This window comes from Lipotes vexillifer, unplaced genomic scaffold (assembly GCF_000442215.2).
Source record: "Lipotes vexillifer unplaced genomic scaffold, Lipotes_vexillifer_v1.1 scaffold1136, whole genome shotgun sequence".
Taxonomy (NCBI): Eukaryota; Metazoa; Chordata; class Mammalia; order Artiodactyla; family Lipotidae; genus Lipotes; species Lipotes vexillifer.
Genome location: NW_006769631.1, coordinates 418,896 through 439,485, shown reverse-complemented (window position 1 = coordinate 439,485; position 20,590 = coordinate 418,896). Strand labels below are relative to the sequence as shown.

At 51.2% G+C, this 20,590-nt stretch overlaps 1 protein-coding gene across 1 annotated transcript in view; it reads right to left on the bottom strand.

The window, feature by feature from the left end:
• Window positions 1–1,217: 1,217 nt before the first annotated feature.
• Window positions 1,218–20,590, bottom strand: part of GASK1A (golgi associated kinase 1A) — a 37,027-nt gene continuing 17,654 nt past the window's right edge. The window contains exons 2-5 of the mRNA XM_007445717.1: window positions 18,895–20,190; window positions 4,183–4,305; window positions 2,034–2,137; window positions 1,218–1,428 (exon numbers count right to left, since the gene is read on the bottom strand). Of these exons, the coding sequence (XP_007445779.1) occupies window positions 1,218–1,428; window positions 2,034–2,137; window positions 4,183–4,305; window positions 18,895–20,190 (1,734 nt within the window). The remainder of the gene's footprint in view (window positions 1,429–2,033; window positions 2,138–4,182; window positions 4,306–18,894; window positions 20,191–20,590) is intronic.

Below are 20,590 nucleotides of genomic sequence, written 5' to 3'. Positions count from 1 at the left end.
AAAATTAAAAATAGGTTTCCCTATCAGATGAATTAAAAACAAAAAGTTTGAGAATAGCAAGTGTTGATGAGGGGTAGGGAAAACAGTAAGTCCCCTACCCTCTGTGTAGGAGGGTAAATTGACACCACCATTTTGGAGGGAATGTGGCAGTTTCTCTGAAAATAAAGAATGCCCATATACTTTGATGCAGAAACCCACCCATAGAAACCTAGCTAGCAGAAATACTTGCACACCACGCCAAGATGTTCATGGCAGCATTGTCCAGAATTGGTGAAAAGTCTGAGCCATCTAAATGTTCATCATAATGAGAACAGCTAAATGAAATATGACACGTCCCTGCCTGGGAGTTCCATGCAGTCATGAATAAGAATTGGGTCAACCCAGATGGCGGATAGAGAACATAGTAAATATAGTGAAGTACAAATAGTGAGTTGACAAACAAAGATATCCTACTTTATTATATTTTCATTTGCATGCAGTGTGAGTGTGAACAAAATGCGTATCACATCTCTAGGGGGTTTCTGGAACTCTCACTTTTTATCTCACATGCTTCTATTATTTATGAATCTGTTTTTAGTGAGCATGTATTACTTTCATAATTCTTAAACCAAAAACATAAGTGAATAAGGATTGAACATCTAAAGCCTATAAAGACAAAATGCTTAGTGTTTCATTTCTTGGACCTGAGTTCACTTTCAGCCAGAGCAGTTCTGGGCCACAAGTACAACTCTGTGAAGATCCTTTATCAGGCTCATCTCATGTATGCATGCGGGCATACACACATAGCACACGTGCACAACTACCTACACACCTCTACACATGCACACGCACACACACACACACACACACAGAGTTGTCCGGCTCCACATGTGCATGTGGAACACACGACTTTACAGTACCTGGGGCAGTTCATAGAACATTCTTGTGTATTTATTGGTGCAAGGGAGTAAATAGCCAGAGCTGAGCAGACAGAAAAGAATGTGATGAGACTGAAAACCCAACACCCACCACCTCTTCCACCATCCTAAGCAGATGACACGTCCTGTGGAATCCATGGTGCCCTCCTGATTTCTGGCTTTTCCCTTTTGTCTTCAAGACGGTAAACCCAAGAAAATGTGGCCATGAGGATGGGCACTTATCCACTCAGGTCATGTCATGAGATGCCCCCCTTCTTCCCCCTGCAGTGAGGTGAGAGTCCCGCCCAGACCGTAGGGGGCTTATGGGCCCTCGTCCCTGAGGAGTGTCAGGTTGTGCGTCTGGATGTGGCTCAGCAGGACCTGTCCTCGCCGCTCCAGGGTCTGGAGGACCCGCTGTAGGCCCTGTTGCCCACCTTGGCTTTCCCAGAACACCGGATCTGTCTGCAGTGACTTGAGCAGCATATTCTGTAGACACCCTGATGCGAGAATCTTCACGACAGACTCAGGAAACCTGGAGGAAGGTCCCCCAGTCCCATAACAGAAAGGAAGAGCAAAAGCCATCTCAGAGAGTTTCCGTGAAAGGCCAGGCCAGTCGGCCAGAAGTTGCACAGCTGGGGGCCCGCAAAGCCACCCCGCAAAGTCTCTAACTAGTTATCCAGGAACCCTTCCACCCGCTCTGTTGTGACAGCAGGCAGGGGATAGAGCTTTCGATGGGTCCCACCTCCCTGAGTGGGTGAATCCACTCTGCTGGCCCGGGTGAAGTGAGGAGGAGCCCTAGGAAGGCCCAGCCGCTGCAGGTGTGAGCAGGGAAGGTGTCTCCCAGGCTAGCTCCCTGCCACAGAAGGGCCAGCCTGCTCGCTCCCCAGCAGGGCAGCCCATGTTGTGCAGGGACAGGAGGCCCTCTGGATATTGGGGAGGGGGCAGCCCATCATGGACTTGAAGGGCCTGCTGGCTATATCCCCTCAGCTTTCCCAGGACTCCTCACCCACTTCTGAGGCTCATCCAGCAGCTTTTGTCTGAGGGACTGTGGGCTTCTCTGGAGCCACAGTTCAAGGTCTACAGCAGGGCCATCAAGCCTCAGCCCCTGAACCTCCACCCAACCGCTCTGACCCTCACCCGTCAATGCCCTCCAGCAGCCGGAAATTCAGCTTGTGCTCCGGGTGCTGAAGGTTGCCGGCGTTATCGATGTAGACCAGATGAGAGAGATCACTGCTCCGGACCTCAGGCAAGAACATGGACAGAGACAGAGGAGAGTCAGGGAGCAGCCTAGCCGGTGCCCCTGGACTCTGTCGGGGCTCAGTAGCTTGGGGGGCCCTGAGCTGTCAGTCCCACCACGCAGCCTGCTACTCGCCTAGATGGTCCCCTCGCACTGAGCAGTGAGCTCACTCCATGCCGCGGCCGTGCTTAGGACATCCAGGCACCCTCTCAGTGAACCCTCCCAGCAACCTTGGGAGGTGGCCACTGATATTGGCCTCATTTTACAGAAACAGAGGCACAAAGGAGTAATTTGCATAAGGTCACACAGCTAATAAGTAGCTGGCTGGTTCAGACCTGGACCCATAGCCAAAAGCCACAGCACCTTCTGCAAAATTGCAAGGCAGAGGGACTGATTCCTGTTCTGGTGGCCGAAGGGCTGAGGAGCACGGGTGGGAATGGGAAGGGGCAGAGGTAGCCCACCCAGGGGCTGAGGCTGTGGGATGTATCGCACACGTGCACCCTCACACATGTATGCCCGCCCACGTGCCCCCTGTGCCCCTGTCCCAGGCGTTCCCCTGAGCATCACCGAGGACACGAGACACCCTCCATCCTCAGGTAGCACTGCCCATCCTCTGTCCCCACAGTTTTAGGGCCTCCGAAAACTCTTCAAAACTAAAATCAGGGCTTCCCTGGTGGCACAGTGGTTGGGAGTCCGCCTGCCGATGCAGGGGGCACAGGTCCGTGCCCCGGTCTGGGAAGACCCCACATGCCGCGGAGCGGCTGCGCCCGTGAGCCATGGCCGCTGAGCCTGCGCGTCCGGAGCCTGTGCTCCACAACGGGAGAGGCCACAGCGGTGAGAGGCCCGCGTACCGCAAAAAAAAAAAACAAAAAACAAACAAACAAACAAAAACACTGAAATCAGCAGCAGGGGAATTCTTTAGCACCTTAAAACTCTGGTATGGTGGGAACAGGAGGCCATCTCTTCCGGCTCCTACCCCCATGCACACACTCCGTTCCTACACATTTGCCAAGATTCCCTGGTAGTTTCCCATAATTCTCTTCAGCAACCTGGGCTTAAATTAGGAACTTTTGTCTTCAGGACCTCAGCTTCCCCTCTCTGCTTCTTCTACCTCTCACCCCCCTGCACACACCACGGATCATCTATTTCTCGAAACCCGATGACTCCTCCCTCCAAAAACTGATATCGGGAAGGATCTGTGAGACAGCTGCCCACCAGGGGTAAAGGATGGATATAAAAGCCCTCCCTCTCCCAGGAATATTTGCCTTTTACTGGGGAAGGAGACAGGTGGCTCTGGGGCAGGGCAGGGAGAGTTCCCACCACCCAGCAGCACCACGAGGCAGCCCTGGCCTGCGGGCTGGTGGGGCTGCCTGATGCTCGGCCCAGGGCAGCATCTGACGGCTACCGTCCAAAGCAGCTGGCCAAGGTGAAGTGGTGAGGACACCAGCCTCACTGGGGGAAGACAGAACAGCCCCTCCCCGGGGTGGCACTTTGCTCCTCGTGCAGGAGAAGCGGCTGTTCTGCCCCACCAGCCTCTCACCGATGGCCTCGGCACATGGCTTCCCACCCTGGGCTGTAGTTTTCACAGGAGGCAGCACAGTGTTCCTCCAACAGCCCCAGCCTGTGAGCCATCAGGGGCCAGGAGAGCGCCCTGTCACTGCCACCAACCAGACATGCAGCTTGGGAAAACCCCTTCCCCCGCTCCAGGCCCCAATTTCCATATTTACTGGCACATTGAGGACATCCTACTAGACACACAGTTATCACACTCTGCTTCCTGGAGCCTTAGGGCATCCCCGGAGTCTTCAGGGCTCAGAGGAGTTAGTGACAACAGCTCCAGCCCACACCCCATACCTACCTAAACCACATCCTCAAAGTTCCACCTGTGTCAGTTCCATATATTAAGGCTTCCTGAAAATATTTAAAGGGTTCTGCTGCTGAAAAGAACAGGATTGGGACACCCCGAGGTCACGTGATCTCTGACACTTGCCAACAGCATCTGCTGATGGAGACAGGAAGACCTGAGTGTGGGGCGACCTGGGGACATACCAAGATGTGGACAAGCCGCAGCTCCCCCGGGTTCCGGCATTTCTCTCGGAGTCTCTCTTCCACACAGGGGTCCGAGGGCTCAGGCTCGAAGCCGCAGCAATAGCGATCCAGGCGGTCATGGACCTGTGGGGACACCGTTCTCTGAGGGCCCAGCACTCGGGCCGCCAGACCCCTGGAGCCACACGCCGGGGGCCATCCTCACAGATCTTGGCACTGGTCAGCTCTGCTGCCGGCCTCCGGCTGTGATGGGGCTTCTGCTTGCTCCTAAGCCAGCCTGCCGTGCATCCGGACTGCTTGCTCACACTGCGTGGATTTCCACCCAACATTCACTGCTTAATCTCTGCCACTGGCCCTGAGCTCCAGCCTGGGGCTGACTGTCTGGTCTACCTGGGGAGACCCACACATGACCACTTTCTCTTTAATCAGCAAACGCTACATCAGGGATTCCTCCCTGTACAGAGATAAAAATCTTTTAATGACCATCCAGGCAGCTCCTGCCTCTAGGACAGTGCTTTCACCCTGCAGGAGGCCTGAATCAAAGTCAGGAAGGAGAGCATTCCTGTTCCTGGCTCCTCTTACACTGGATGCCTAAAATGGGAGCAATGACGCTCCCTCAGAGATGATCATGATGTGCTTTAATAAGAAATATGTTCTCTGTCCCTGGTTCCTGGCACAGAGCTCCTAAAACCCTTGCAATTTGCTCAGTGATATGAGTGTCTTTTGTTATTCATAATAAACCCTCTGACCATATCAGAGTTTAATAAGGTGACTCAGCGGGGGCCCTTAGATCACTTCAGGCTGATTGCCAGATAGACAAGTAGAGAGTAGAACTTTCAACCCTACCCTCCAACCTCTGGGAAGAGTAGGAGAGCTGGAAACTGGGTTATAAAAACTCTTCCAACAGTGAGATTTGGGGAGCTTCCAGGTTGGAGAACACACTCCCATGCCAGGAGGGTGATGCACCCTGACTCCATGAGGACATACAGGGTTGTGTACTTGGGACCCTTCCAGACCTCTCACCCCATGTACCTCTTCAACTGACTGTTCACTTACATCCTTTGTAATAAACCAGTACTCAAAAGTAAAGTGTTTTCCTGAGTTCCATGAGCCATTCTAGCAAATTATTAAACATGAGGAGGGGGTCATGAGAACCCCCAATTTATAGCCAGTTGGTCAGAAGTCCGGGTGGCCCAGGATTCGTGCCTGGCATCTGAATCAGCAGTCTTGTGGGAATGAGCCCTTCACTTGTGGGATCTGACATTGAGTCCAGGTGGATAGTGTCAGAATCAAATTGTACACCCAGTTGGAGTTGGAGAATCGGTGGGGTCAGAAGACATCACTCAGATGACCAGCACCACTGTTGCATCTCTATCTCACCCACTCCTCACTGCAGTCTTGCAATAGAAACATTATTGTCCCCATTTACACAGGGGGACACTGACCCCAGACTTGCCCAAGGTCATACATGTGAAAGCAGTACAGCTGGGATTTGAACCGAGGTCTGCCTGGCTTGAGCCCAGTGCTCTCTGTTATCCTGCCCTGCTTCCCTGAAGGTCAGGAAGGGTGAGACAGTTAGAGGTCAAGTGAGGTCCCCATCATTATACTAGTTAAGGCTGGAGCTTCAAAACTGTGAAGGAGGCTGTTCCGCCAACCCAAGCCGCAGATCTGATCCAGCTTTAGCCAGCACCACCATCGTGCCTCCCTCTGCCACATGCAGCCAACCCCCTCCACAAATGGCAGAGCAGACGGGGGCAGGGTTGGGGGGACGACACAACCTATAAGCCCCAGGATGCGGCACTCATCAAAGCCGGGCCAGCCCCCTCGCAGTGCACTCAGCCCCAGCTCAGCGCTGGCCGGAAAAGGTCTCCCTCCATTTCCATCTCCCTTTGTAGGAAACTCTCACACGTTCTGAAGAAATACAAAATTGATTTCCTTCTACACAAGCCAGAAAATAACTATAGTTCTATTGACCAATCAACCTCACAAAACCAGAGTCCAGAAATGAGACAGTGTTAAACAGTCCCAACTACTGTCCCAGACGTGGAGGACAGGCCCAGCTTGGCCGGGGGCAAACGGCCAGAGCCCTGTCCAGGCAGTGAGCCCACGAATGAGCTCCCGGCGCAGACAGTCACTGCTTTGGTCTCCCAGACTTTGGAGAACAACAATTACAAGTAACAGAAAAGCCTGGCTCAAAATGGCTTTAACTCTAGGGGAAATTAAGATCATCTACCGCAGGAAGTCTCGTGATAGGGCAGGCTGGGGGATTTAGCAGCTCCTACTGTCACGGTGTTAAGGACATCCCTTTGTTGTCTCAGGAAGCCTGCAGGTGGGTGTTGTGGGTAAGTTTTTCCTTGTTATGTCTAGAGAGAAGGAGACAGAGACACAGGAAGGGAGGGAGGGAGGGGCGGGGAGGCGAGGAGAGAAAAGGAAGCTATCCCCCAACAATCACGGAATAGAAGTCCTTCCTTTCAGCCTGACTGGACCATATTTGGACACAGGATCATCCCTGGTCCAGTGGCAGCCAGGGATGCACAGACCTCTGAGCCCAGGCATGGGGGGAAGGTGAATCACACCAGGGCTCTGTGCAGAAGGAACGAGAGCAATCAGCTGGGTGCACCGGAGCGCCAATATCCTCACTCAGGCTCGTAATAGAAGTGTTGACCGGGACAGGGCTGAGGACAGAGCCCTGCGGCATGCCCCAGAGACCTCCCAGCCCTCCAACAATTTTTGAATCCACCTGAAGCTAGTATCACGCCCCCACATTTCTCCATATGGTCCTAGAACTTAGCGGGTGAGGGTGGTCCTCCTCCATGCATTCACACACATGCCTTCCTCAGCAGGAGCCTTCTGAGGCTGCCCACACAGAGGTTTAGAACAGAGGTCGGCAAGCTTTTTCTATAAAGGGCCAGACAGTAAATACGTTAGGCTTTGGAGGCCATATGGTCTCTGTCACGACTACCCACCTCTGCCTCTGTAGTGCATATTGTACGTATTCTAGATAATATGCAAACAAATGGTCATAGCTATGTTCCAAAAAACCTTTATTTACATACACTGACATTTTAATTTCATTTACTTTTTATATGTCACAAAATAGTCTTCTTTTGAGCTTTTCAACCACTTAAAAATGCTAAAACCATTCTTAGCTCATGGGCCATACAGAAACGCAGAGAGGGGAATTTGGCCTACAATCTGGGCCGTGCCTGTGACCCTGGTTTAGAGCCCAGTAGATCTGGGGGTGAATCGTGGCTCCACTGTGTCCTGACAATCTAGCCACTCTCTTCTACGTGCAGGCCTTGTTTCTGGAGTGCAGACAAATCTGTGAGATGGACACCATCTACCAAGTGCTCTTTGGCTGGGAGAATAAATGCCAGGACAGTTCTAGCAAGACTGAAATACAGTAACTGCTCTGGATTTCACGTGATGCCTGATGCACAGCCAGCCAAACCCCCTTTCTCCTGCCAACCGCTCCCTGACCCTGTGCAGATTTCAACTCACTGCAGCATTGCAAGTTGAAATGCTGGAAGCTACAAGGAATAACAGCCCATATGATACGGGCGGCGCTGACATCCCCAAATCTACACCCATTTGAATGCTGAACAGGAAGGGGCTGGCCAGGTGCAGTTGCCAGTGTGATTAATTTGCCACGCTGTCTGGGAACTTTTTTCCACTGAAGAGAAATTCAGTTTAAACTGCAGTAGTCAAGCAGGACCAAGCTTAAGCTTCATTCCCAAATCGCTTCAGGATTTGATTTTTTTTTCCCCTTTTTGAAAAAATGAGGAGTTACCAAGAAAAAATGATAATCCTTTGCAGTTTTGGTTTTCTGATGAACCTAGCAGAGTTGGATGATCGTGAAGTTTTTGTTTAATTCTAGTTAAACAGTTGTGAAGCCCTTACTCTGTGCTGGGTACCGCTCTGAGTGCTTTACCCATCACCACTCATTTAACCCCTCCCAGCAGCCAGGAGGCAGATACGGTTATTATCCCCATTTCAAAGATGAGGGAACTGAGTCACAGAGGCTAGTAACGTGCCTAGGGTCCCACGGAGCGAAAGTGGTGGCACCTAGGGACTTCCCTGGCAGTCCAGTGGTTAAGACTCCACACTTCCAACGCAGAGGGCGTGGGTTTGATCCCTGGTCAGGGAACTAAGATCCCACACACCACGCTAAGACCCCACATGCCCGCGTGGCCAAAAAAAAAGAAAGAAAGCAGTGGCGCCTAGACTCAGCCCCAGGCAAGTCCGGCTCTGACCACTGAGTCAGACTGGGTGGCAGGTACACATTTTTTGGCACCAGAGAGTACAAGCTCCCCAACGCAAAGAAGAAGATATGGTTCAACCTGATCCCCAGCACTTGTTTTGCACAACGAGACTCAGCTGAGGTTTTCTGAGTGAAAGGATGAATGAATGAAGCGCATGGCTGGCTGACAGCAGGAAGGATCTGGGGCTGGGTTCGGGGGGTGCTTCACATGAGGACTGATCACTGAAAGCCTGCCTGTCAGGGATCAGGGATCAGGGATGTGAGCCCTACATCCCTGCCCAGGATACCAACACCGGAAGCCTTCAGGGGGAGGCTTGGCTCTGGGGTCCCCAAACAGGACATCTGGTGGGACAAGACACTGCAGTCTGCCAAGAGGGACACCAGGCCCAGCTGTGGGGAGGGGAGGTCTGGGAGGAGCCCAGCACAGGGCACGAGGGGTGGCCCTAGTCCTCGAACCCATCCACCAGGCTCCTGGGCCAAGACGCGTTCCTCAGCCAGTGCCTGATCTGAGTCTGGTGGATTCCAGAAGAACTGCCTGCTGTCCCTGGTGGCCCTGCCCCCTATGCAGGACCTTCCCCCCACCTGGGGACAGTCACAGGCCCAGGTTCTTCTGAATGGGAAGGGTGGCTCTTGGCCGGGCCAGCTCACTGCCAGATTGCCCCAGAGTGGCAGCATCTCCGTCCATGGAGGGCAGCAGGCTGGTCTGTTAAAGAATTCGTGAGGCTTTGGGGAGGTCAGGGGTGGGGGAGGAGTGGGTTACTCTACACTGACTCTTACTCTCCTCTGATGACTCCCTCTGCAGTGCTCCCCTGGTGTCCTGACAGAGGGCAACCTTCCCGGAGGCCCTGGGGAGGAACATCTGGATGCCTCATCTGCCCCAAGCCTGAGGCCAGAGGTCTCAGCACCAGCTCTGGATGTGGATGAATAGACTGGCTGGTGGGCTTTGAGGAGATGGTCTGAGAAGAACTAGACCTTATCTAAAAAGACATCTGTAGATCACCCTACATTTTAAACATCAACACAAAACCCAGCAGCCGTGAAAAGATGAATCCACCACAGCAAAATAGGTTCCAATCAAGAAAACTGGGATGAGTCACCACGGGAACACCTTTCACTAAAAGTCCCCACATCAATACACTAGAGGGGGGAGTACTGTGAGCTCCTCCTTGGAGACTCAAAAGGCATCTGAAATAATTTTTACATCCATTCCTGACAAGAAAAACTCTTAATAAAGCAGGAATAGCAAATAGTTCTTCAGTCAAAAGCCAGCATGGTGTTTAACGGCAAAACACTAGAAATTGTCCCCCAAAGAAACAAGTCAAGTCCATCATCCCATTACTATTTACCATTAATCTAGAGGCACCACAACTGTGGTGAGGTAAGAAGAAAGAAAGAAGAGGCAATGAGGAGACAAAGTGCATTCATTACAGAAGAAATGATCGTATACTTGGAAAACCCAGGGGATAAACCAAGCAACTGTTAGAAGCAGTATGAAGTGAGCAAGAGGCCAGTAACCAAACTATGACACAAAAATAATATCCTTCACACAGACCAAGAGCTACGGGCCAGAACATATTGAGATAGGCTGGGACCTGGGACCCTTTACCAGAGTGCTTGCAATACAAAGAAACTATAAGGGTCTAAAAATAACTGCACACAGGCTCAGTGGGGCAAATTATGAACAATAAGATACAAAAAGGTCACAAACCAACTGTCACTTCTGAGGGGCCGGGAGCAAATGCAGGGCCCCGCGTGCATGATCCCTGCACACAGCACCACCAAGGGGGTGTGCAGACCACCTAAGCTACGCCTCCTGTCCAACCCACCCATCCGCCCCCAGCCTCACCCCATTTAAGGGACCAGCTCGCCCTCGCCTTGGGAAGTGAGCAAGGGCACCTGTTTCTTGTTTTCGCTCCCGTGTGCTGCAGCACGAGCTCCAATAAAGCCTTGCCTGAATCTCTCATCTGACTTCTTATCAACTTCTATTAATTTAGATCTTCTGCCCATTTTGGGATTGGGTTGTTTGTTTTTTTTTTGATATTGAGCTGCATGAGCTGCTTGTATATTTTGGAGATTAATCCTTTGTCAGTTGTTTCGTTTGCAAATATTTTCTCCCATTCTGAAGGTTGTCTTTTCGTTGTATATGTATGGCTGATTCACTTTATTATAAAGCAGAAACTAACACACCATTGTAAAGTAATTATACTCCAATAAAGATGTTAAAAAAAATTTCTATTGATTAAAGAGTCCAAGAACCCAGGTCAGTAACAATATAATGGAAGGAAAGAGGCCATTTTCAGTGGTCACAAGAAGATGAAATAACAGTATCATCCCAACATGGAAGTGAAGATCTAGCTCAAGAAAACATCAAGATGCTTCTGAGGAACAGGAATAAATGGAAAGACGTAGCCTGTTCTTGGCTAGAATGACCCTGTATTTTAGGATGTAAATGCTCTCTCTGTTAGTCCATGCAAATTGAATTTGATTCCAGTAAAGTCCCAAAAGGACTTGGGAAGGCAAAGGAAGTAACAAGCTGACTCTAAATTTCACAGAAGAATAGTATGCAAGAATATCAGGAAAATCTTAAAAAAGAGCAATGAGAAAGACCGAGCACTCCCAGTTATTAACTTAAAATATAAAGCATGATAATTAAAACATTGTGATTCTGACACATAAACAGACCCTTTACTGGAACAGAAGAGTCCAGAAATAGACTTTTTAGTACATATGGAAATTGGCTATATGATAAAGACAGCATTTCAAATTGGGGGAAAGAATGATTTTTCAACAAATGGTGCTGGGACATTTCGGTTGCCATCTGAAAAAAAAAATCATTGTTTTGCACCTGATCTCTTATTCCAAAATAACTTCCAGATGGATCAAAAATATATGTAAACACATGGGAGAATGTTTTAAATAACCCTGAAATGAGGATGGCCCTTTAAAACATAGTACACTAACCTAGAAATCATAAAAGAAAAACGTGATAATGTTAACAACATTAAAAAATTTTTTTAATTTCTGCACAGCAGAAAGACTAGAAACAAAGTTTAACTGACAATGGAACCTGAGAGAAATATTACAATGCAATGAAAACAAAAGACTAATTTCCTTAATCTATATAAAGTTCTTAAAGTCATTAAGAAAAAGACCAACAATCCAACAGAAAATGGGGCAAAGGATATGAGCGATTAAAAAAAAATCTAAAAAGAGGCAGGACGAGGGTGAGGCAGAATAAAGTGCTTCTGGCTGTCAGGGACGTGCACAGCAGACAGGCACTCCTAAAATGTTTGCACCTGGGGCCCCTCCCTTGCCTCATGAACTCACTTTCTATTGCTGCATAACAAATGACCATGAGCTTAGTCACTTAAAAATGACTCATTAACTCGGTTTCCGTGGGTCGGAATGCCGTCCCGTTTCTGCCGGTTTCTCTGCCCAGGGTCTCAGGCTGAACTCAAGGCGGGGCTACATCTCTTTTGGAACTCAGGCTCCTCTCCTGAGCTCAGTCAGGTTGTTGGCAGAAACCATTCCTCGTGGTTTTAAGACTATGTTCCCCAAGATCTCAGGGTCCTTCCGGAGGCCGCCCCTCCCCATAGGCAGTTCATAGCGTGGCTGTTTGCTTTCTTCCTCGAGGCCCTCAGGAAAATCTCTCTGATGCCTCATCTTTGAAAGACTCTCTTGATTGGCTCAGGCCCACCCAGGAGAATCTCCCTTTTGATTAACTGAAAGTTAACTGATTAGTAACCTCAACAATATCGCAATAACTTTGTATGGTGACAGATGGAAACTAGACTTATCGTGGTGATCATTTTGTAATGTACAGAAATATCAAATCACTATGTTGTACACCTGGAACTAACACAGTGTTGTCGGTCAATTATACTTCAATTTAAAAAAAAACACCCAGAGTTAACTGATTGATAACCTAATCACTGAAATGATATTCCATCTATTCACAGGCCTCATTCCTACTCAAGGACAGGAGTTAACGCTAAGGGGGATGGTTATCTTGGAGACCATCTTAGAATTCTGCCCATCACACCTCACCCTAATCGAGGTCCTGCTTTTAAATATATGTAAAGATGCTTGATGTCACCCTTTAACCACCCTTGTCCGGGCGGGCTGTTTCACCCCTCCACCGTTGGCTGCACCCATCTCTTGGGTCTGTTGTAGGACTTGAAGGAGCTCATGTGTGGGCACTCCATAAACGGTAGCTACTATTATATTTCATGTCACCAGCTGGAAGCCTGACAGGTCGGCAGTGGTCACAGATCTGGGCTCCTCTCTAACTGCCACAACACCTGATGTTCCAGGGAGCCCAAGCCAGAGGAGATGCCATGAACCATAGACTTGAACTCGAAATAAGGAACACACACAGGATCACAAATGACTGAACCCGGCTCCCCGGGAAGGAAATGGGCCAACCTTACCCAGAAGAGACCTAGAAGAAATGACTTTTCCAGAGTCAGTTAAGTCAGCAAAGAGGGCAAGGGTATGCCCTCTATGGCCAAGCCGCACTAGATTCGATCCCAGCTCCAACACTTAAGGCCTCGTGACTGTGGGCAAGTTCCTTAGCCCTTCTAAGCCTGTTTCCTCACCTGTGGAAAGGAGCCAAAAATACTGTGCCCCCCTAGGGCTGTTATGCATCAACACATGCTAAGTGCTGGCACAGGACCTGATGTGGAGGACGTCAGGCAGCATTTTATGCTGTCATCTGTTCTGGGTGCATAAGTTAATTATGTGCCAGAGGCAAGGGCTGGACAAATGACTGTCACATTGTTTTCTGCCTCTAAGATTCTCTACCAGACCCGAAAAGAAATGGAGAAGGCCTTGGGATTCTTTTCAGTCTAGAGGAAGGAGTGACATTTGAGGAAACAGAACACAGCAGCACCTAGATAGGAAGTCATACAGAGACCCTGGATTCATTCACTGATTTGTTCATCCATTCATCCACTCATTCACTCATTCAACAAGTGCTTATCTAGGACCAAACCAAGAGCTTGGCCCTGTGCTAGGTGCTGGGGATGTGGTAGTGAACAAAACACAGAGACAGAAATGAACAAATAAATAAAATAAAACTTACATACTGTGCTGGGAGTCAGAAAGGAAATAGATAGCGCAAAGGAGAAAGAGGATAACAACGGGGAAGCAGAGTCAGGAGAGCTGAGGCCCCGGGGAGGAGGAGTAGGAGGCCCTTGCACCTGAAGAAACCGGCCGAAGCCACGTGCCAAGAGGCGGGGCTAGAGACAGCAGACAGGGATGGATCACGTGGGTCCTTGCAGAACCTGATACCGAGGGCGTTGAGATGCTTTGCCTTATTGTTAACGAGGAAGTAACACAATCTGATTTACAATTGTAAAAGAGGTATGTTCTCTACCTGACCAGTTGTCTGTGAACTTCAGAGGTCTCCCTCCAACTTCCAGCTGCTGTAAGCTTTGCCCAGGGGCTTTCTCCAAATGCCAGGGAATTAACACCTCCAGGAACAGCCCTCAACCAAAGACCAAGGGGAGATTTCGCTATATATACCTCGCATCTCTCACCTCTTCGTGGGCTAACTCTGAATGTGTGTTTTATACCATTTCTCAGAATTTTCCTGTGGAACTAAGCCCCAGTCGCCCACAGTGGTGACCTGCTTGTTGACACGCCCTTTGTTGGCTGCCTTCCCTCCATCTCACTTTCCTCTTCCCTACAGGTGTTTCCTGGGGTCCCCTTGCAGATGAACCACCACAGTGGAATCCTGGTCTCAGGGTCTGCCTGGGGGAAACGAAACCAAGACATCACTCCGGCTTCTGTAAGGAGACTGGATTGGAGGAGGACATAAGCAGAGGTGGGGAGACAAGTCCAGGTAAGAAAAGATGGCGGCCTGGACCAGGTTGGTGGGAGCCAGGGCTTTCTGGGGTCTGGACTTTCCAGAACATGAAGGCCCTTCATAAGCAGAAGCTGCAGAATGACTTTCATGAGCGAACATTACTCTCTCACAGGCTGTCCAAGTTCTCCACAGCTTCTCACCCAGTCAAGCCAAGCACATGCCCCCTAAGAGGAAGCAGGGCGTGAGAAAACAAGCCTGTCTATAAGGGAAAATTGCAAATGTGCCCAATCCCCCAGCACTTCCTTCTGTCCCTCTGGCCTCTGGGTAGAAGGCCCTCTTGGGTCCAGGCACAACAGCCCTTGGGTTGGATTTGGCTTACGGCAGATGTGATGGTCATAGCTCCTCCTAAACATGGTTGGCTGTGCCACCTTCACTGTCCCAAGAGGAGGAGGATTTTGTGTCTCTCACCAGAGTGAATGCAACTCTGGCAGCAAGTAGCCCTGGCGGGAAGGCAAGTAGAGCTCTTTGAGCCCCTTCCCCCCAGCAACACACATACACACTCGCACCCACCGTGTCCAGCGAGTACAACCAGCTTCTCACTGACCCTCTCTCTTGGTCTTACTTCTCCCGATGACACAGCCCAGGGTGGGGTGGGAGGGCACCCACTCACTATCAGTCCTTTATCTTTCTTAGAGAAACCAGTTTATTAATCAAGAACACCATCCTGGTCACGCCGGCCTGCTGAAACTTGGTTTTGATTTATCATTCACTGGGAGCAGCAGATGCTATTGGGGCCCACCCCTGCTCCTTGGCACTCACTACTCCTGTACATACTGATGGCCTTCTACCCCAAGTGCCTGCAGCTCTCTGCCTTTGCCCCCTTCTGGCTACAGGAGCATGGACCAGTCTAGAGGTTCCAGGAAGTCAATGCCCTCAGGAGCAGTCTCAACCAGTGATGGCTGGGAGTTAGTGGCCCAGCTTCTTTGGCCCTTGGGTGGGACGACTTGAGGCATTTTCTACATACTCCCCCAAAGGTCTCAGCGGGATTGAGCCCCAGTTGCCCACAGCAGTGTCTGGGCACCATATGGAGAGTATGTGGGTTGATATGAGTGGTGTGCCCATATGTGGCTATAGCATGTATGTGGCTATGTTCATGTGTAAGTTCATGTACAGTGTGTGTTTTGGGGGTGTGTGTGGCTGATCTGACTATTGTCTAACAAGTATTTGCTCCGCCTTCTACTCTGAACAGAGTGTACTTCCCTTCCCTGACATTGGGCTTGGCCATTGACTTAACTTTAGCCAAGGGAATATTAGCAGAAGTGACATCAGCAGAGGCCTTAAATGTGCTTCTGCAGTTTGCCTGAGCCCTTGGGCTTCTTCCACTCCCCATTAGAAGGACTGCCCCAGGTGGTGCTGCCTCTTCAGCCTGGGCTCCAGGATGAGAAACGACGAGCAGACCTGAACCCACAGCTTTGGGCCAAGCTCAGCTGAGCCCAGCTGACCCACAGACCCTGGAGCAAGAAATCAAGAGCTGGTGTCTCAAGCCATTGAGTTTTGGAGAGGTTTGTTACATGGCATTATTTCAGCAATCACTGATACAGAGTGTTATGGGGGATTTGCAAAGCACGGGGTATGGTTTGTGGGATACGAGGAATGTGTCTGAGTACAGTGTTTGTGTATTTTGTGCCTGGGCAAATGTTATGTTGTGATACATAAACACAGAATAACAAGGGTTTATATTGGATGAGACAAAACAGATGAGCAAGCATACTGCAGAGTGGAGTTTGTACCTGGCTTCTGGTCAGAAGGGACCTCAGGTTCCTGGACTGGGAAACCCACAGCCTCGCCTCTCTCCAACTTGCCTGTGGTTTCTAGGAAGGCGGCATCCTCCAGACAGGGGTGTTTGACTCGCCCGGTGTTCAGCAAACCCAGGAAGAGGTGGCACGAGGCCAGCCGAGTTGCGTCTGACCACACACACCCAACCTGCGTGTGCTTTGGCTGTTGAACCTTCCACCCCCATGGCAGGGCTTGGCAGCTGGGGAAAGGCTCCACACCACAGCCTCCAAAGATGGACAGAGGGGCTCTGTGTGGGCAGAAAGCTGCTGCGTGCACATCAGCTGGACTGGGGCTTTGCAAGGAGGGGCCTCCGAGCTCAAAGCCCCAGAGCATCCCTGTAAGCACCCCCTCTTCCTGCCCTCATTTATGGCTAGATGAAGAGGACTCTGTGAGTGGGTGGGTAAGCTCTGGAGTCAGACCGTCCAGGCTGTGTCTCAGCTCCACTAGCCATGGCGTTGGGCAAGTAACTTAACCTCTCTAGGCCTCAACTGTTCAACTTTAAAACAGGGAGAAAGGTAGTATCTCTCTAGTAAGGTTGCCATGAGGATTGGATGAGTTAATTCCTGTAAAGTATTGGAGACAGTGCCTGTTTATTATTGAGCTTGGCCACCCGCCAGGTGCTGTATGAACTACATTACGTGAAGAATCTCGCGTGCAGAAACCACACAAGGTCAGTGTTATCTGATGGAAGCCGGGCTCCCCCCAGAGACAGACCTTGAGACAAGAATTCAAAGCAAAACCAGTTTATCTGTGAGCTAATTCAAAAACACAAGCAAGGAGTAGGGAAGGGAGACAGGGAGGGCCAGCAATGACCACTGTGGGTAACTAGGGCTCGGTCCTGGTAGGGAACTGAGAGACATATGGAATACGCACCACAGAGCTACCCCAGTCAGGCAGCTCCCATCAGTCACAGGAGGGCAGCTCCTGGAGGGAGCATGACCAGCTCTCCCAGTTTAACCAGGACTGTAAGTCTGTGGTCTGGGAAACCCCTCCATCCCAGGCTAGATGGCAGGTCATACTGTCTAGAGGGCATTAATTCCCAGCCCTTAGCCTGTCACACCCTGGGCAGAGCAGGCTCAGGGCCCAGAGCAAGCCCGAAGATGCAGGTGCTGGCAATTCAGAGCTACCATGTGCCCAAGGGCATAAGGTTGGGACACCCAGTCCCATTTAGAGGTGAGAGAAGTGAAGCTCAGAGAGGGAAACTAATCTGTTCATCATCACACAGTGGCAAGTGGCCTATGGGCAGGGGGTTCAAACCCAGGTCTGTCTGATGCCAAAGCCCATGCCAACCCCCAGGGCCCACACTCCTCCCTCCAGAAGGGCAGCCACGAGACAAGGACTAGAGGAGCTGCAAGTATCGTGGGAGCCCAGCTAGTCCAGTGACTGGAGACAAACATCCACAGGCAGACAGGTAACATCCAAGCATTTGGGGGTGAGTGTTAGACAATTAAGAGGTATGGTCTTCGGCCAAAAGGAGAGTATGGTAGCCTTTAAAGGGGACAGCAGCTACTCAGCTCAGGAGGATTCCTGCCACATGGGAATGAAGGCCCCATGTTACTAAACCATCCAATGTTTCAAAGGAAGTGGGATTTTCATGAGAAATCTCCAAAGTATTAAATGTGGTCTGAGAATTTTCTAAAACACATTTTGAACCAAACTTATATGGACCAAAGAGGGCGCATCAGTCCCTGGCTACCTGGTTATGGCACTGAACTCGTTCTGTGGTGCGTCCACTCACCCCAGTAGGTAAATTTAGGGCTAGTATTGATCTCTTTCCTCAACAGGGGTCCCTACAGAAATGGGGGCTGGCTTGGTGTGCATTTAGTACACATGTCCACCTGCTTTGCGCTCTAATCATTTTTTGTCTTTCTTTCTGGCCACGTTTCCCCACTCGTGTCTCCAAGGCTGACATCCAGCTCGCAGGTCCCGGAACAGCCACACTGGCTGTTCACAGGTCACTTAGTAAATAGCTGATGCCTGCAGTCCCCCTGTTAACCCCTGGGCCCTGATCGCCAACCCCTTCTCCAGGACCCCCGAAAACTCCAGGGTTAACTCCTGGCCCAGCAGGGACCTCAGCTGGCCCTGTGGCTTCCTTCTCATTCTTCAGGGCCCAAGCTGGACCATTATCATCCCTTTATCTCTCCCCTCTCCCATTCTGTCTCTCCTCCACCTCGACTTTCTTTTCCGAATTATGCAACCATCTTGAATCCTTCTTGATTCAAGGATAAAACATTACCAACAGTAGCATGCTGATAAATGTTTAACAACCAGCTCTCAGGGAATAGGGAGGAGTCCTGATTTGTAGCATTTGCTGATTCCCTTGGTGTAAATACTCCTACGCTGGCCAATTTCAAGCTACCAACATGGATGAATGTGGAGCTAGCAAGAGATATGCAGTAACTCAGCATTATGTAATATTTACTAGGTAGATGCAAAAAACCTCAAGAACTCAGATAGTAGCACAATGCAAAATAATCATGAAGTGATGAGTTCGGAGTATGATTACCTTTGTTTCTAATATAACTTATTATATTGTGAGTTTATACAATTTAAATAACGCCTGTGTTTCACAGCCAGGTCATAAAATTCCTGAAATTCTTGTGAGCCTACATGAGCTTGTTCCAGCACACCACTGGATGAATGAACTCAGAGGCAGAAAACTAACAAAAACGGGTGCTTGGTGATCAAAAGACAAGGACTAGGGGGAAAGTCACCGTCCATCCTCAGGTGGACAGTTCCGGCGTCACAATTCACCTCAAATCCCCTACCTCCACTGCTCCCCACCCCCGCCCCTCCCGGACCCACTTACCTGCAGCAGGAAGTCGAAGAGTGCCAGGCGTGCCCACTCGGCGCGGTGGATGCCCAGGCATGCGGCCTGGCCCGGCTGGCTGCAGTCACGTGCCAGCAGGGCCTGGTACTGCAGCCAGCCCAAGGCCAGCGAGTTCTGGTCATCATCTGGATCACCCAGGTGCTGCACGTCGGGTGCCCACCAGATGACTGGCCTTGCGCCACCATCCGTGTAGCGGTAGGGCAGCAGGGGGCTGTGGAAGCGCCTGGCCACGGCAGGTAGGCTCCGGCGCAGCCCCAGCACGCGGTCCACGTGGAAGGACAGGACCTCAGACAGGTCCCCAGGCCTCTTGATCAGGCCACAGAGCCCCTGGGAGCAGAGGTGGCTGAGACCCGGAGACAGGTCCTGAAGGGCACCCTTGGCAGAGAAGCCAACCTGCAGCACCTGTCCGTGGCCAGGGACCCTGGCTTTGCCCACCACCTGCCCCTGCGCCAGCAGCTGGAGGGTCTGTACATCCTGCTCTGTGAGCCACGGGGGCACCTGTTCGCTGGTCCTCAAGCCACTCGACAGCCTGGGGGTCTCAGCGTCACACCACACAGATCCTTGCAGCTCCCCAACAGAGCCAGGCCACTGAAGAGCCCCCGTGGCCGGGGAGGGAGCCCCTGCTTGTCGTCCACCAGTCAAGGCTCTGTTCCTCACTCCTGGTAGATCACCCCCTTCTGCTGGATGAGGCCGGAGGGTCGGTCCAGCAGTAGTTCTCCAAGTCTGTAATGCTGCCATGTTGTGCCCTGCGAGGGGGCCATCTGGGGTGCCCGTCTCACTCTGTGCCTGCCAGAGGGGACCACTGTGCCAGGGGAGGTCCAGGTCTTTGGTTCCTGGACCCCTGACCTCATCCGCCCTCAGGAGCACCAGATGCCGGGTACTGAGTCTCAAATCTCCTGGAGGTGCCAAAGTAATGCCCCTCTTGACCCTCCCTGGATGCCTGCTGTCCATGCCTGGGGACTGCCTGCTGCTGTCCACGCTCCCTCCGTGGCCTTGCTCCTCAGCACACACCAGGATGGAGCTCCTAGGCAAGGCCCAGCCTCTCCGGAACCTCAGGTTTCTTGCCCTCTGCCTCCAGCCGGAGCTCAGAGCCTGCCTGCTCTGGGGGACAGGGGCACCAGTTACCTGCTGGGGCTCCACGGGACCAGGGTCTGGGCTGGTGGCTGGGTGCTGTGGAGGGAAGCGGGTGACAGCCACCACAGATAGAGCCATTAAGAGGCAGAATGCCATCACCAACCGCCTCTTGCCACGCAGCTTTCTCCAGAGCCAAGATGCCTGGGGGATGGGGTAGAAAAAGAAAGCTTAAGACCTGTGAAAACATCAGCCCTAACCCACAGAACAACAGGACGGTGGATGAAGAAACATCTTGGGTGAACGAAGAGGGGAAAGAGCAGAGCCAGGTGGAGTAACGCCTACTGTCCCCAAGAGAGGTGTGGGAGCCAGCTGCGCTCCTGCTTCAAGGCTCAGCCTGCTCTGTCTCCAGGACAGCCCTGGCCGATGCCTGCAGGCAGATCAGGCTTCTCCTCTCTGAATAAACTGCCATTATGACTAGTCAGCAAACACACTAAGAGCCTTTCCCCAGCTTCCCCCACCACTAAGTGCGGGCCCCTGTCGTTTCATCTCCACGTGATCCCACTCTGCGGACCTGCAGTCATCTCCTACAAACACGCTCTTC